Source organism: Protobothrops mucrosquamatus, unplaced genomic scaffold (genome assembly GCF_001527695.2).
Source record: "Protobothrops mucrosquamatus isolate PMUCROS unplaced genomic scaffold, P.Mucros_1.0 scaffold655, whole genome shotgun sequence".
In the NCBI taxonomy this organism is placed as follows: domain Eukaryota; kingdom Metazoa; phylum Chordata; class Lepidosauria; order Squamata; family Viperidae; genus Protobothrops; species Protobothrops mucrosquamatus.
Genome location: NW_015386944.1, coordinates 409,162 through 425,395, shown reverse-complemented (window position 1 = coordinate 425,395; position 16,234 = coordinate 409,162). Strand labels below are relative to the sequence as shown.

The following is a 16,234-nucleotide window of genomic DNA, read 5'->3' as shown; positions in this document are numbered from 1 at the left end:
TCGGGGGCGGGCTGGGGGGGCTACCGGAAATCCCTGGAGTCCAGAATCAGAATAGAGCTGGAGGGCACCTCCGAGGTCTTCTAGTCCAACTCCCTGCTCCAACGGGAGACCCTGTACTATTCCCCCCTCCCCCTTCCCAAGTCCAGAGCAGACCTTCACCTTGAGGAGGCTGACCTTAGGGGCCGGCCTGGACTTCCTGAGAGGGGAGCCTCGGGGCCGAGAGGGTGGGGCTGGCTGGGTGACGGCCCTTGGCTGATCTCCAACGGGGGAGGGGACCCAACACCCAAAAATCCCACGCTGCCAAGGAAAGCCCATCCCAGAAGTCTGTGGATTGAGGAAGGGTCTCCTGGATATTGCCAGGGAGGGGACACGGAGGGTTGGGCCACCTGCTGCCAGGCTCCGCTCCAGCCCTGCTCCGAGGAAGCCGGCCGCCTGGCACCCCTGCCCACAAATGCTGGGCCCCGAGCCAGCTCAGCTGGAGAGGCCCCCTCCATTCGCACCCAGCGCGGGGCCGGCTCCCGAGGCAGCAGGGCTGGAGCGGAGAACTCTGGCTTGTTCTTAAATATAGTAAATAATAATGATAAATTCCCAGCATAAATTCCCTGGGGGGGGGCTGTCTTTCACCAGCAGCCTCCGAGGCCCTTTCCCCTCCCGGCTGGTGGGCAGAGAGAGGGGGGGCACCCACCCACCCTGCCCCCCCTGCCCCTGATTCCAGCATGGGATGCCAGCCTCACGTGACGGAACAGCCTTGCCGGCCAACTGGCTCCTTGTGTAAACAGTCCTGGGTGGCTGCAGCTCAGCTGGCTGGGGGGGGGGAGGTGAGGGAAGCCCCACGGGAAGGGAAGCTTTGCCCCCAGGCCCTCATGGCGACCTTGACCCCGGACCCTGCGTGTTCCCCACAGGTCTAGGGCAAAAAGAGAGAGAGCGAAGGAAGCCTTGAAGCTCTTCTCCCCCCCCCAAGAGTGCCCCCTTTTTCCAGGCTCTGCCGAGGGGCTGCTGCTGCTGCTGACCCTGAGCCTAAAGCCGCCTTTCCAGGTTAGTGGGATGGGGGGGGGGCGGGAATGGGAAGGTTCTGGCTTCCTGGCATCGGCCCACGGAGCCTCCAGAGCCGGGACCCGTGGGACTACATGGCCAAGAAGGGGCAGCACACGGGCTGTACGGGTGGTAGGCCTGCAGCAGAGTCCCTGCCCCAGAGGACTCCAGGTTAGGGGAGCGAGGGGGCAGAAAGTGGGGGCAAGCTAAGGCGCACCGCTTTGTGTGGGCCTCCCAAGGGGAAGGGCCACCAGGTGAGGACCCCTGCCCCGGTTCCCCCTTCCAGGCAAGATGGCGGAAGCCCACCAGGCCGTCGCCTTCCAGTTCACGGTCACCCCAGACGGGGTGGACTTCCGGCTGAGCCAGGAAGCGCTGAAGCAGATCTACCTGTCGGGCCTCCATTCTTGGAAGAAACGGTTCATCCGGCTGAAGGTGAACTGGGGGGTGGCCACATGGGGGGAGCCCCCACATCTCTTCACCCCACAGGTCATACTTTTTTGTGGCTTGAGGGTGAGCGAGTGGCCGGACCTTGGCCTGGCTGCCTTCCTGGGAGCCCCCTCCCCTCCCCTGGCAGGCTGAACATGGGGGGGGGCACAGCCCATCCCAATCGCTGGGTGCACCCCCACTTCGGCCAGGGACCCCAGCTGTGTGGTTGCTTGGCCAGCTTTTGGAAGGCAGAGAAGGGGCAGGTGAGGTGGCCCTAAGCCTGGGGGGTCCTCCCCCCCTGATACTAGAGACACCCGGTTGGGGGGATGAAATGGGGGCCGTGGTGGCTCCCAGGCTCTGTTGTCAGGGTGGTCTCTGTCCCGGGCGGGAGGTGGGGGCTTCCGGTCCTCCAAAGACCCCCCTCTGACAGGGCCCATTTCACAGAACAGCTTCCTGACCGGGGTGTATCCTGGCTCCCCCTCCGGCTGGCTGGCCATCACCGCCGTGACCGTGGGCAGCACGTGGGTCCACGTGGACCTCTCCCGGGGGGTGATCAGCAGCATCCAGAGGCACCTGCCCACCAGGTGAGGGCCAGTCCTGACCCCTCCCTCCTGGGCCCTAGCAGGAGCTGCACCCGGAGCAATGCAGCTGCCTGCTCTCCGGCCCTTTGCAGGGGGGCCTCCTGGGGGGGGGATGGTTGGGCTCTGGGAAGACCTGGGGGTCCTGCAGCCGTAATCCCACCCCCTCAAGGGCTCAATGCAGCGTTTGGAAGGGGGGTTGAGGCACGGGGGGGGGCAGGGGAACTCCAGAAGGCAGCCGTGTCTTCCCAAGGCCGTGTCTGAAGGGGGGGCCTATACCCCCTTCCTCAAGGGCCCTGCTTCACCCCTCTTGACCTCTGAGCATGGAGGTTCTCCCCCTCCTTTCCTGGGACACAACTCAGCCCTCCTCAGCAGGGCCCTTGGGAGCTGTAAGGAATCTCAGAGGTCATCAAGCCCACCCCACCCCACTCCACCCACATACTGCACTCTCCTACACCATCCCAACGGATGACTATCCAGCCCCTCTTTGCAAAGCTCCAGTGAGGGGAAGACCCCCCCCTCCAGCCACTCACCTGCTCGGACCACCGTGTCCCTCCAGCTGCAGCTGCTACTTCAACCTCCGCCAGCAGACCCTGCTCAGCGCCCTGCTCTTCTCCACCGGCCTCTGGATCCTGGGCATTTGGCTTCGCCGCCAGATGTTGAAGCTGCTGCTCTCCTACCACGGCTGGATGTTCGAGCCCCACGGCAAGACGAGCTTCAGCACCAAAGCCTGGGTGGTGAGGCCCAGGGGGTCCGGGGCAGGCCCCTCTCTGGCAGGGGAGGGGAGCCTTGCCCCTCAGCTCCCTCTTGCTCCCCGCGAGACGAGGGGGCCGGGCTGGGGGCCTGAGTGGGGTGGGGCTGCCCGGGGCAGAGGCCCCTGCCCCTCCCCCTGCCTGCCTGACCGCCGTCCCCTCGCAGGCCCTGGTGAAAGTCATGTCCGGGCGCCACCCCATGCTCTACAGCTTCCAGACCTCCTTGCCCAAGCTGCCGGTACCCAGCGTGGAGGACACCGTCCGTAGGGTGAGAAGGGCTGCTCTCCTTGCCCACCCCGTCCCACAGCCACCGAACACGGGGGGGGGGAGGGGGCAGCTGCCCTGAGCTGTGGGTGGGCCTCTTGGCGCTGTGGGGAGAAGGGGCTGCTGCCTGGAGTGTGGGCCAGGAATGGGATGGGGGCAGGGAGGAGCCCTAAGTGGGTTCTCCGTGTCTGAAGGGGGGGGTCTGCCTGCAGCCCCCTGCTTCTTGACTCTTCCTGCTGGGAGGGAGGGGGCCGGGTGATGTCCCAGTTGCTGCTTCTGGCTGGGCCAGGCCTGGGAGCTTCCCTCAGTGGGGCCAACAGACCCCAGGCGTGTCATGCCCCAATTTGAAAGGGGGGGGCTCCCTATCCCCAGAGAGAAGAGACCCCTCCTCCCAGTCCGGTCTGTGGGGCTAAAGCAGAGGCTGCCTGATGCAATGGGGCTTGTGCTCGTGCGGGGGACCCACCGGTCTCACCCCCCCCCTTCGGCCACTGGGACTGTGGGCAAGCAAGGGGGGGGTGTCTCTGGGCCCAAGAGGGGCTGGGGGAGGGGGGGAGCCAGTAGTGGACCTTGATGCTCTGTTGCCGGCAGTACCTGGACTCTGTGCAGCCCCTGCTGGACAAGGAGAAGTACGAGCAGATGGAGGCCCTGGCCAGGGACTTCCAGCAGAAGTTGGCCCCCCGCCTCCAGAGGTTCCTGCTCCTCAAGTCCTGGTGGGCCACCAACTATGTGAGTAGCTGGGCTGGGCTGGGCTGCCCCCCCCCACCGTCACGCCCCAGCCCAGCTGCCCCAGCCAGCATGGGCGCCCCACTCCTTGGAACCTCCCCTAGGAGACCCCCACCACCCCGGCAGGCTCCCCCCAAGGATGCTTCTGTGCCACAGGTGAGCGACTGGTGGGAGGAGTACATCTACCTGCGGGGGAGAGGCCCCATCATGGTCAACAGCAACTACTACCTCATGGTGAGTGGCAGAGGGCTCCGTGGGGCAGAGCCCGGCAGAGGGTCCTTCCTTGCCTGCCAGGTAATCATCGGCTGCTTCCTCTCTCCGCCACCCCCTCCCCGGGCAGGACTTTCTCTACATCACCCCCACGCCCATCCAGGCAGCCCGAGCCGGCAACTGCGTCCATGCCATCCTGAAGTACCGTCGCCAGCTGGACCGGGAAGAGCTTGAACCCGTGAGTAAAAGTGGGATGGGGGGGCTACAAGAGGCCTGGCTCCCCACACAGCACCTCCCCAGAAGCCTTCTAGAGGGAAAGGCGTCCCCGAAGGAATCCCGCTCGACCCGTTTCTGCCCACAGGTGATGGCGCTGGGCGTGGTGCCCATGTGCTCCTATCAGATGGAACGGATGTTCAACACAACGCGCATCCCTGGCAAAGAGGCAGGTGGGCGGCGCTGGGGGAGGGAGACGCCCCTGCAGGTGGACATTCTTCCTGGGGGAAGAATAGCCCTGGGCCTCTGAGGGGTCCCAGGCCCCCCAGCCCCCTGACCCCCCCCCCGCAACACAGGTGGTCCTTGGCTTACGACCACAAGCCAGACCTTAGGTTAAGTGAGTTTTCCTCCTTTTTTTCTCGCTACGGTTGTTAAGTGAACCACCACGGGTGATAAGCTAGTAATCCGGTCGCTAAGTAGAACTGGCCCTCCCACTGACCCGGCTTGCCAGAAGGTCGCAAAAGGAGACCGCGTGGCCTTGGGACGTGCCAACGGTCATAAACACGAGTCAGTTGCCAGGCGTCCGAATTTTGGTCTCGTGACCCTGGGGATGCCGCAAAGGTCGTAACTGGAAAACGGTCATAAGTCCCTTTTTCTGTGCCGTTGTAACTTTGAACGGCCACTAAATGAACCGTGACGGCATGTCGAGGACTGCCTGTAATAACAGCTTTGGCCTGAAATCAGAAATGGACCCAAATGGAGGGGGGGCTTAAGTCCCTTTCTGTCCAAACTTTGGCCCCGGAAGGAGGCCGGCCAGCCCTTTTCAACAGAGAAGCCGGAGCGTTGACTTTTGACCCGGAGACCCCACACCCTGGCTCTCATCTCAAGCCCCTGAAGGGGGCAAGAGGGGCCGGAGCAGAACCGCTGGGTCAGGCCCCATGGCCCTTCAGGGACCGTGGGGGGTGTGGCCTGCCACTCACGCCCACCCCCACGGCCCCCAGACTCCCTGCTGCACCTGGTCGACAGCCGGCACCTGGCCGTCTTCCACCGAGGGCGCTTCTTCAAAGTGTGGCTGTACCAGGCGGGGAAGCAGCTGCCCCCCCGGGACCTGGAGATGCAGTTCCAGCGCATCCTGGACGACCCCTCCCCTCCGCTGCCCGGGGAGCAGAGGCTGGCGGCCCTCACCGCAGGGAGCAGGTAGCCCTTGTGGGGGGGGTAGAGGGAGGCCCCCCGCCGCGGGAGTCCGCCTGCACCCTGAGCCAGGCCGGAGAAGGGGCTGCTGGTCCGGAGGCGCAAGTGGCACCCAGGCCCCCCTCCTTCTCCCTCAGGGTCCCCTGGGCCGAGGCCCGTGCCAAGTTCTTCAGCCGGGGCAAGAACCGGGCCTCGCTGGACTGCATCGACCGGGCCGCCTTCTTCCTGGCGCTGGACGAGGAGGCGCAAGGCTACAGCCCCGAGCGGGAGGAGAGCCTGAGCGACTACGCCAAGAGCCTCCTGCACGGGCACTGCAACGACCGGTGAGGGCAGCCCTGGCACCGGGGGGGGGAGGGGCAGGCCTTCTTTACCTGCCCCCTGCCTTTCGCTCCCATTGCCAATTACTTGGGGTTGCGAGTGCTCCTTCCTTCGTCCTCCGCTAAGCTCTGTTGCTAAGTGAGACGGTTATTAGTTGAGCTTTGCTCCATTTTACGACCTTTCTTGCCACAGTCGTTAAGTGAATCCCCACAGTGGATAAGTTAGTAACTCGGTCGTTAAGTGAATCTGGCTTCCCCCACTGACTTTACTGGTCAGAAGGTCGCAAAAGGGGATCACGTGACACCCCTGGGACACGGCGACTGTCGTAAGTCAGGAACCGGTTGCCGAGCATCCAAATGTTGATCTCGTGACCCTGGGGATGCTGCAAAAGTCGTAAGTGTGAAAAATGGTCATACGTCACGTTTTTTAATGCCGTCATAATGTTGAATGGCCACTAAACTCACCATTGTAAGTCGAGGACTGCCTGTACTTCTGTTTTCCCCCACAACAACCCTGTGAGGTGGAGAGGGCCGGGAGAGAGGGACTGGCCCAAGGCCACCCAGACGGCTTTCACGGCTAGGGCAGGACTAGAACTCGCCGTCTGCTGCTTTTCAATTGAATGCCTTAACCACTAGACTGAGCTGTCCCCTCTCCACCCTGGACCCCACTGTTTTCCTTTAGGGGCCGCCCCCCTCCCCGGATACTGTGGGGCTGGGCAGGGCCCCTCCCCTCCCTCTGGCCCTGATGAGCTTCGGGCAGAGAGCAGGAAGAAGGCGGGGGAGGGGGTCATCTTGGTCCTGGGAATTCTGCACCCCTCCCCCCTGAGACCCCCCCCTGGAGAGGGGAGGGCTGCAGGGGTTTCCCGGAGGCCCTGCCAGCCTTGGGCTCCCTCCCACAGGTGGTTCGACAAGTCCTTCACGCTGGTGGTCTACCAGAACGGCAAACTGGGGGGCAACGCCGAGCACTCGTGGGCCGACGCCCCCGTCATGGGGCACCTCTGGGAGGTAAGCGACCGCGTCGGTCTCCCTTCAGGGGTCCCTGCCGAGGCCCCAGGAAGGGCCACAGCCTGTTCAGTGCTCCAGCACTGCTTGGGGGGCAGGCTGATGGGATTGGGAGGCCAGAGCAAGCTGTCTAACCCTGGGGTGCCCTTTCCCTCCTCCCTCCCAGTTCATGCTGGCGGCAGACCAGCTCCAGTTGGGTTACTGCAATGGCGGGCACTGCCAAGGGGTGCCCAACACCGATCTGCCCCCTCCTCAGCGTTTGGTCTGGGACCTTCCAGAAGAGGTAGGTCTGGGGCCCGTCCAGAGGGGGGGGCCCAGTGGTAAGGAGGTGGGTCCTTCCCTGAGTATCACACACACACACCCCGAGAATTACCCTGCCTAAGAAGCAGGTGGGAGACCCCACGATGGGGATGTTGTGTGTGAAGGTTGTTGAGAGAACGAAAGTCTGCCCAGCAGTTGCCTTGGGTAGGATGGGGCCCTTGAGGCCATCCAGTCCAGCCTCCTGTTGACTGCAGGGATCCCCGTTAAAGCCTCCCTGCCAGAGCCCACCCCCACCCCCCCGATCCGAGGGGCAAAGCCCTCCCTTGTGGAAAGCTGGCACAGACTGGCTAGCTCACCAGAGAGCCACGCCGGGTCAAGTGGGGCGCTGTGGTTGTGGGAACCCCACCGCAACTGGGAACCCCACCAGCCACAGGGTGGTTCATTGACTTCTTGTTGTGTCGTGCCAAGACCAGGATGGCGCTTTGCTGGCACAGGGCTGGGCGTGTGCCTCGTCCTCAGCTCCTCTCAATTTGGGTGGAGAAGTTCGTGCACGGGGAGGGAGCCCCCCCCGGCTCATGGATGCCAGGCACCCTCTCAAGCTGGCTCTCCCCCTCCCCCCCCCCAGTGCATCCAGACCATCGATGCCTCCTACGGCGAGGCCCAGGCGCTGGCCGATGACGTGGACTTCTGCTGCTTCTGCTTCTCCACTTTCGGCAAAGGGCTCATCAAGAAAGGCCGGACCAGCCCCGACAGCTTCATCCAGATCGCCCTGCAGCTGGCCCACTTCCGGGTAGGGGGGGGCGGGGAGGGAGTGCCCAGGGGCGGGGAGGTGGAGGCTGTGGGGGTGCCAAGGCCTTTGTCTTCCTCCCCCAGGACAGGGGCCACTTCTGCCTCACCTACGAGGCCTCCATGACGCGGCTCTTCCGCGAGGGCCGGACGGAGACGGTGCGCTCCTGCACCAGCGAGGCCACGGCCTTCGTGCTCAGCATGAGCGACCCCAACTGCAGCGTGAGTGTCCCCCCCCCGATGCCAGGCTCCATCCTGCGCCCTCCGCAGCCCCACCCCTGCCTTCCGTGGGTGGTGGGTTGGCGTCCCGGAAGCCCCAGAGCAGCCAATTTGAGGTGCAGATTGCCATCTGCCAGGAGGGGTATGAGAGGGGCTCTGGGGGATCCAGCGGAGGGCAGCCTGGTGGTTGTCCAGCTGTTGTGCAGTGGGCAGAGGCAGGGATGAAATCCGGGGCGCTTCAGATGCAGCTGCCTGGGGCTCTCCAGTCCCCCCTGGTCAGGGTGGGGACAGGCGGGCAGTGCCCAGGGGAGCCCGTGATGCTTTTTTAAGGGCTCAGTGGGGGCATGGAAGTTGCACCCAGATTAGGCCACTCAGAACCTGGGGCCACCTAAGCAAGAGAAGCTCCTTCGTAACTTGGAGGACGATCGGGGGAGGGGGCTTCCAGGGGGCTCCCAATGGAGGCGGGGTCAGGATAGAGAGGGGGAATTTGGGCAAAAGTGGCTCAAGCTGACCTCCAGCGCAGGAGACGCCCTGCAGAAGCCAAGTGGCTGATTTGGCTGGGCATCAACCCCCCCCATCCGGTCTCCCCGTAGCCCCTGGACCGCCTGCAGCTCTTCCGGGCGGCGGCCGAGAAGCACCAGCAGATGTACCGCCTGGCCATGACGGGGGCCGGCATTGACCGGCATCTCTTCTGCCTCTACGTGATGTCGCGCTACCTCGGGGAGAAGTCGCCCTTTCTGGACAAGGTGAGGGGCCCCTGGCCGGCTTGGCCGGGAGTCACAGGCCCCGAGGGAGAGGGGCTTCTGGGGGGGCCCTGGAGAGGAGGAGGCATGGGAGCCCTGCCCCCCCCATTGCCCCCTTCCGCAGCCGCTCTGCCGCCCCCCCCGGTCACCCAGCAGGTGCCAACAAAGGGGCCACACGGACAGCCGGAAACGGGCAGGGGGGGCAGTGGGCCCCAGAAGGGAAGGATCCAGCCCCACAGGTTTTAGGGGAAGCCCCTGCCTGGCTGGACTGTCCCAGAAGCAGCGCCTGTGGGGAAGCCCTCCTGAGCAGAGGCCCCCAGGAAGGGCTGGGATGCACCGAGGGGCTGGGGGCCAGGTTTTCTGGGGCTCCCCCAACCACTGGGCTGCCAGCAAAGCAGCACCCCCTCCTTGGGAAGCTGGCCTGAAGCCCCCAGGCTTTTGGGAGGGGCTCACCTGCACCAAGGCCAGCCTGAGGGGGGGGACTGGGGGGGAGGTGGTCGCCCACTGGGCTGTAGCTTGAGAGGGAAGAGAAGCTGACCTGGCTGGGGGGGACCCCTCCTCTCCCCCCTCCCAGGTGCTGTCCGAGCCCTGGCGCCTCTCCACCAGCCAGACCCCCCAGCAGCAGATCAAGATGTTGAGCCTGGAGGCCTATCCGGACTACGTCTCCTCCGGCGGAGGCTTTGGGCCGGTGAGTAGGCCGGCCGGGGGGGAGGGGGAAGCAGGGAATGGACGGAGGCTGTGTGGACAGACGGTCAGTGCCAAGGTCCTAATGCCCCGAGGGAGGGAGGGAGGGAGGGAGGGAGGGCAGCCAGAGTCAGGAGGGGAGGCGGTGACCGAGGCTTTAAGCTTTAAGCTTTCCCTTAAAGTTCCCACTTGAACTTGGGGGGGGCAGGAGGGGAGGAGCTTGCCCACTTCCCCACCCCACCAACCCCTTCATGGGGGTCTCTCATCCAAGAACGGAAGGCCTGGCCCCTCTGGGCTTTGGGGATGGGCCAAAATCAGCCCAGTGTGTCACCTTCTCCTGGGATGGGGAGGGCTTTGCCCAGGGAGAGCGCCCCCCTTCCCTCCCTCCCCTGCCCCACAACTGATATGGCTAGGAGGCTGCCTTGGAAGGTGGGGCGCGGTGCTTTGCTTCTTTGGGACGTGGCGAAATGTGGGCCACAGACAGAAGAGCCGGAGGGAGGGAGGGGAAAAGATAAGAGGGAGGGAAGAAGAAAGGGAGGGGAGGGGAGGGATATGGAGCCCAGAGGCAGGGCTCTGGCGAGGCACGCCAAGGGGCCGTCCTAGACGCCTCTGCCCGGGGCCCCCCCATGCCCAGCGGCTGGTCTCTCCGGCCTCAGCCTGGCCCCTCGGGGTCCCTCCCTCCTGCAGGTGGCTGACGATGGCTACGGGGTCTCCTACATCATTGCCGGCGAGAACCTGATCACATTTCATATTTCCAGCAAGTTCTCCAGCCCCGAAACGGTGAGTGTGCCCGAGGAAGGAGCCGTGGCGGGGGGCAGGCTGGGGCAGAGGAGGGCCGATGCCAGGGAGAACCCCCTTCCCCAGCCCGCATCGGTCGGCTCCAGGCGCTGCCCCTCCTGCCCTGAGTGATGCCTCTTCCGCCCCCCCAGGACTCCACGCGTTTCGGGAAGAACATCCGTCAGGCCATGGTGGACATTGCCGCTCTGCTGGACGTGCAGCCCAGGCGAGTGGCCCGCTGAGCTGGGGGCCTTTGCTGAGAGCCCCACGGAAGCGGCAGCCGGCCTCCTCGGAGCTAGCCAGGCCGGCCGGCCACAGCGGGCGTCGTCGAGGCTGGTGCCAGCCGGCCGACTGCGTCTCCTGCCCTGCGGAGCTGCCCTGGGGGCGCCTGGTGGGCTGGCAGGGAGGGGGCGGCAGAGCGGTGACCCTGTGATGTCCCTTATAAAGGAGGATGCCTTTGGGGACCCCCTTGTCTGAAGCGACCTGATTTTGCCTGGGCTGCTGCATGTTGTGAAGCTCCAGTGGGGGGGGTGGGGGAGAGACCCCACTGCAAAGGTCAGGCCAAATCCGGAGGCATCCGTGCAAAAGGGCGAAGCGACCCTTGGAGGGCAGATGGAGGGGGAGGGTGTTGGGTCTAGGAGGGGGTGGGATCTCGCCCCCCCCCAAAAAAGTGCAGCAGGCCCAAAGCAATGAATGAAGAGGTCCTTTGCTCAGAAAAGGTTTATTGCAAGGCAGGCAGGCGTTGTGGGGAGAGAGAGGCCTGGGGGGGGGAGGATGGATGGGGGGGTGGGTGGAAGGGGGGGGAGGTGGACAGGCAGCTCTGGGCTTTCTCCTGGGGGTGACAAGGCAGACTCAGGCCTGGCTTGCCTGGGGGGCGGCTGCTGCCAAGCTTTTGCAGAGGAAGGGGTTCCGGTCGTAGCAGGATTCGTCGTCCCACAGCAGGAATCCTGGAAAGAAAAGGGGGGGGATCAGGTCTGGGGAGGGGTTGGGGGCTGCCAGCCGGCTTTCCTGGGAAGGGTCCTCGCCAAGCTCAGCTGGACCCTCGGCTGCCAGTTGGCCTTTAACCACCTGTGAATGGGCACCTGCAAATTTGGTCCTCTTGCATCGTGCCCCCCCGGAGGCTCCTTTGGGCAATCCTCCTGCCCAGCAGCAGATCATCGATGCCCCCCCAGGACCCCCCTACTTTAAGGAGGCTTCTGAGCCTCAGGTGTCTCTGCAGCCGGCAGGGGCCCCGCTTAGCGCCCAGCGTGGCTTCTGGCCTCCCCCTTTTTCACAGGTGCCAGTTGGGCACACGCTGTGCTGACCAAGACAAAGCTGCCCCCTGTGGGTCAAGAAGTGGGGCTGGGGGCTTCAGGTACAGGTACTCCTCGACTTAGAACAGTTACAATGGCAGTGGAAAAAAGTGACTTACGGCCGTTTTTCACACTTATGACAGTTATCAGAATTCGGACACTTGGCAACTGACTCGTATTTATGAGGGTTGCAGGATCATGTGACTCCCCCCTTTTGCCACTTTCTGACCAGCAAAGTCCACGGGGATGCCGGATTCACTTAATGACTGACAAGAAAGGTGGTCAAATGGAGCAAAACTCACTTAATAGCTGTCTCACTTAGCAACAGAAATGTTGGGCTCATCTGTGGTCGTAAGTGGTGGCATTGTGCTATCTCCCCCTCAGGTTTTGGGAACTGGGAGGGGGTCTTCAGAGACTGGTCAAACGGAAATTTTGCCCTATTTCATTCCGAGGGAGGGTCTGCGCTGTCCAGAGTGGAGCCCACTCCCCTGCACTCCGGCCCTTACCGTAAGAGTCCTCCAGGGCAGCACAAGAGTCCCAGCGGCGGCGGTAATGTTTCTCCCAGGCGGTGTAGCCCACGGGGGTGCCGTCCACCCAAGTCCAGGTCTGGCTCTAAAGGCAGAAGCCAGGACATGGGGACTGGTCACTTGGGGGAGGGGCCGGGGCCCGAGTGAGCTGTCCCGGCGGGCAGAGGGAGCAGGGCCACCACAAGCCATCACCACCCCGGTCACTCACGTGGGATGGAAGGAAGAGCCCCAACCACACGTCCTCGTGCTCCCACCACTGAGCCTTTTGCAGGAAGTCGGACACGGCTTGGTGCTCCTCACGGGTCTGGATGGAGGCCAGGTGGCCATTGTGGCTTTGGCAGAAGGCCTGGAGGCGGAGAGAGGCAGAGAGGCTGTGGAGGAAGCCGGCTGCCTGGCCTTGGGGTGGCACTGGCTGGGGAATTCTGGGAGTTGAAGTTCACCCATCTTAAAGTGACTATGGTTAAAGCAAAAATGGCCAGAGGCTGCAAACCGTCCAGTGACGCCTCGACCCTTGAGGTCAAGTGGGCAGCAGTTCATCTTCCCAGTGGACACCTGTGTTTCCCTGCCCAGCAGCTGATGGGCTCTCCAGCCCCCTCGCTCAAACTCACGGGCTCTGATTCAGTGGGTGGTGGGGAGACCACCGTGGCACAGAGAAGCTGCAGTTCCTCACAGTTGCTCCCTTCCCTGGCACCGCTGCAGGCTCAACCCCTGGCAGTGCCACCGGCCAACTCCCAACGCAGAGGGCCCAATCCCAGCCGGGCCCCTCTCCCCTGCCCTGACTCACCTCCGCCTGTTGCCAGTTCATCTCCTGTTCAAAGTAGCCATAGCAGTGGCCGTTGTAGGCGAGCCAGCCGCTGGGGCAGGGGTCAGCCTGGGCATCTGCGAGGGCAGGAAACGGGTGAGGCCCCGAACGCCCACAGGTTGGCTTTGTGTTCCCCCCACCACCATCGCTCAGGAGATTGAGCTGTAGGACCCATAAGAGAAATGGGAGAGCCCCCTCCTCTCTTTCGGTTACAGGGGGGTCTTCCCTGCAGGTTGGAGGGAGAGGTCACTCACTGGCCGCGAAGGGTGCAAGCACCAGGCCAAGGAAGAGGCCAAGGCTGAAACTGGCCATCCTCTGACTCTTCAAGGCTGCAGAGAGAAAGAGAAGGCATGAGGGGAGGGGACGGGAGGGGGAGGACGGCAGCCGCAGTGGGATGGGGAGGGGACGCCTCCTTGGGAAGGAGAGGTGGGTGCCCCTCAACCACCCACCGGGCCTTTCAGGGATTTCGTTGCTGGTAGAAAATCACAAAATGGGATACGGCAATCCCAGACATTGCCCAGATCAAAAGGGGCTGCTTCTGGGCTGGGAGGGGTCACTTTTCTCATCACTTTGAGGCTGAATGTGCCCCGTTTCCGCTGGGCTTCACACACAAAACTTTGCAAACTCCATGCACCAAAACACAAAGGGTGAGCTGGGTCTGCAGGACTGGGAAGGTGACCCTTTTCTATGGGAAGGGCACATGCCACACAAACTCATTTTTTTGTTTTAATACCCTGTATTCTGTGTGGGCGCCTGGCAATTACCAGGAAAAAGAGAAGAATAATTTTTCTCTTTTTACAAAGATGCAAGGCAACACACCCACGATTTGCCCGCCCAAAGATTCAATGTGCAAGCTGGCTGCATTACAGCTTTCACACATAAAAAAAAAATCCCTTTCAGCCTTCCTAGTGATGAAATGCAACTAGAAAAGTTCACATATACACGCCCTTCCTCATTCAGAGAATACAACGTGAGCCGAGTGTGCAAATCGCAACTGCGGAAAGTTATATTTCAATCCGTGCAAAAGCTGCCACAGCTTTTAATCAAGAAGCTCCTGATTTACTCCTGACTCTTAGGTGGCACAAGGGCAGAGTCCTGAAAAGCAGGCACCTGCGGACATCCATAAGGCTCCAGGTAAAACTCAGTTTTATCTACACACTTTTGTTTCTGCTGCCTCTGAGCCCAACTCTGTAGATGTAATTCAATAACCTAGAAAATCCAATTCCACACTATCTTTGAGTCAGTTCCAGAAACTTGTGGCTCTCTTAGCTTGGTGGTTTTCTTGCACGGATTTTGTGACCAGCTAGCACTGACAATGTTACCTAGTTGGGTCATGAAACGTCTGCAAGAAAACCACCAAACTCAGAGAGCATTAAAGACCCCAAGCTCAACCCCCAGCTACAAATCTTGTACTCTTGTCGGTTTTCAGAAATTACCCACAATTTTATCATTTCTAATCAATGTTCCTGCATGCATTTAGTATCTCAAACCTAAGACGGTCTGAAAAACATGCACAGCCCTTTGGTGATATAGTAAAATGGCATATACGACACTAAGTGCTTTAAATGACATTTCTCAAAATTCTCTGTTTACATCCTTCCTGCCCTCATTCGAATTATGGGAAAGGGTCACCTGTCTCCATTTCTTTCCTTCGCTCGAAATTTACCTGCCCAGGTATCACAGCAGCTGATTTTTTTCTGCACTCCTGAGGACTACCGTAAAATGCTCAACTGAGATAACCGATATAATTCCACACCTTAACAATCTTTTATTTCAACTGCCCTCCACTTAGCTGCCATGGGACCTTGATCCACACAACCTTGTACATGACAACTCATACACAGAAAGTGTTGCTAAATTATGGGATTTTTTTCTCCCCCAAATAAGCAAACGTGAGGATGTTTGCACACTCGGCTCATGTTATATTCTTTGCAGAATATAGGAAGGGTGTATATGTGTGTGTACACACACACACAGACATATATATTGACATGGATGTCAAGTAAAGGTCGCCCTGGGCGAGAAGTCTCAGCTATACGCACATCTACATTTAAACATGAGGCTGGCTGTAAGAAAAGCCGCAGCCGGCAGAGGGACGGGGCGGGGTGTGTGTGTGTGGATCAGAGTTCTGAGGAACAGGTGAAAAATGCAGTGTGAACTTTTCTAGCAAGGGTGTGGAATAGATTTCTTTTTAATGTATGAAAGTTGCAACGCAGCCAGCTTGCATATTGAATCTTTTGGCGGGCAAATCATGGGTGTTGCCTTGTATCTTTGTAAAAAGAGGAAAATGCTTCTCTTTTTGCTGGTAAGCGCCAGCCGCCAACGCAGAATCCAGGGCTTTAAAGCAAAAATGTGTGTGCGCGCGCGCGCGCGTGGGACCCTTCCCTTCCCATAGGAAAGGATTGTCTTCCCGATCCCGCTGCCTGCCGCCCCCCCCCCAACGCCTCCACAGACGCGCCGATCCCTGACCGAACATCTCGCTGCCGCCGCCGCCCCCCAGCGCCTACACGGCTCAGCCGAGCCCCCCCCCGGGAGGCGCGGCTACTTGTCCCTTGCAGCGAATTCCCCCCTCGCCCGCCAAAGCGGAGGCCGGGGCAGAGGGCCGGGGCTCCGTGGGCGGCGGGGGAGCGCCGGCAGAGGCCAGCCGAGTCTAAACGCCCGCGGTGGGTCGGCTGTGGCTGGAGGGCGGGGGCGGCGGGGGCGCCAGCAGGGGGCGGAGGCGAACCGTCCCTCTCGGGTCCGAGACCCTCCCGCGCTTCTCTCCGAGGTGCTGAGGTGCAGCCGCTGGCCGGCGGAGCCCCGACGGGAGTTGATCTGGGGCTGGCAACTAGGGACGACCCCGCCCTTCTCCCTTCCTGTGGGCAGAAAGGGCCGGGAACTGGGCCGCCGGGTGTCCGGAGGGCGCTCAACGCCGGAGGCGCCGGGCGCAGCCTCGAAGAGCTCCGTTCCAGCGAGGGTCTCGGGAGGGGACCCGCTCTTCCGCCAGCGAAGCCCCCTTCCAGGCAGGAAGCGCCGAGTTCCGTCCATCTGGTAGGAACCAAGGCTCGCTCTGGCGCCCCCCAAATGCGTCTCCCCGACCTTCCTCGCTGGGGGCGTTTGGAGAAGTGGGGCGGGGGCGTCTCTGCAGCTGGGAAAGCCAAGGAAGAGCCCCCCCCCGCCCTCAAGCCCAGCGCGCCGACCTCTTGGCCGGGCTTGGCGGCTGCGGCTAGTGGGGGCTGCGCGCTGGGGGTCGCAGCTGCCCCCTCCCCAAGGCAAGCCTCTGCTGCTGGCCACTCGGGGACCCAAGCGGGGAGGGAGGCTTCGCGAAGGAAAAGCGGGTCCTCCTACTCGTCCCCCGCGCTCGACCCGCGGAAGGCGCCGGGCGTGGGAAGCGGAGGGAGCCACTCACCGGTCCTGCGGCGCCGGGAGGAGAGCAAGCCGGGCAGCCGAAGCGGA

At 62.3% G+C, this 16,234-nt stretch overlaps 2 protein-coding genes across 2 annotated transcripts; one reads left to right on the top strand and one right to left on the bottom strand.

Annotated features, from left to right (window-relative positions):
• The first annotated feature begins 1,323 nt into the window (after positions 1-1,323).
• CPT1B (carnitine palmitoyltransferase 1B) lies at positions 1,324-10,420 on the top strand. The gene is made up of 18 exons (XM_015817923.1): positions 1,324-1,464; positions 1,903-2,042; positions 2,596-2,773; positions 2,955-3,056; positions 3,641-3,778; positions 3,932-4,009; positions 4,116-4,223; positions 4,347-4,431; positions 5,200-5,395; positions 5,527-5,712; positions 6,606-6,711; positions 6,875-6,991; positions 7,595-7,759; positions 7,843-7,977; positions 8,568-8,720; positions 9,292-9,405; positions 10,089-10,181; positions 10,331-10,420. The coding sequence occupies exons 1-18, from the start codon at positions 1,324-1,326 to the stop codon at positions 10,418-10,420; spliced, it is 2,325 nt and encodes a 774-aa protein (XP_015673409.1).
• Positions 10,421-10,973: 553 nt separating this feature from the next.
• Positions 10,974-16,234, bottom strand: LOC107289216 (rheacalcin-1-like). Its single transcript, XM_015817922.1, has 6 exons — positions 16,188-16,234; positions 13,054-13,128; positions 12,782-12,876; positions 12,206-12,343; positions 11,977-12,082; positions 10,974-11,125 (listed from the first exon to the last, which is right to left on the bottom strand). Exons 2-6 carry the CDS (start codon positions 13,109-13,111, stop codon positions 11,031-11,033), a joined length of 492 nt encoding a protein of 163 aa, XP_015673408.1. The 5' UTR covers positions 13,112-13,128; positions 16,188-16,234; the 3' UTR covers positions 10,974-11,030.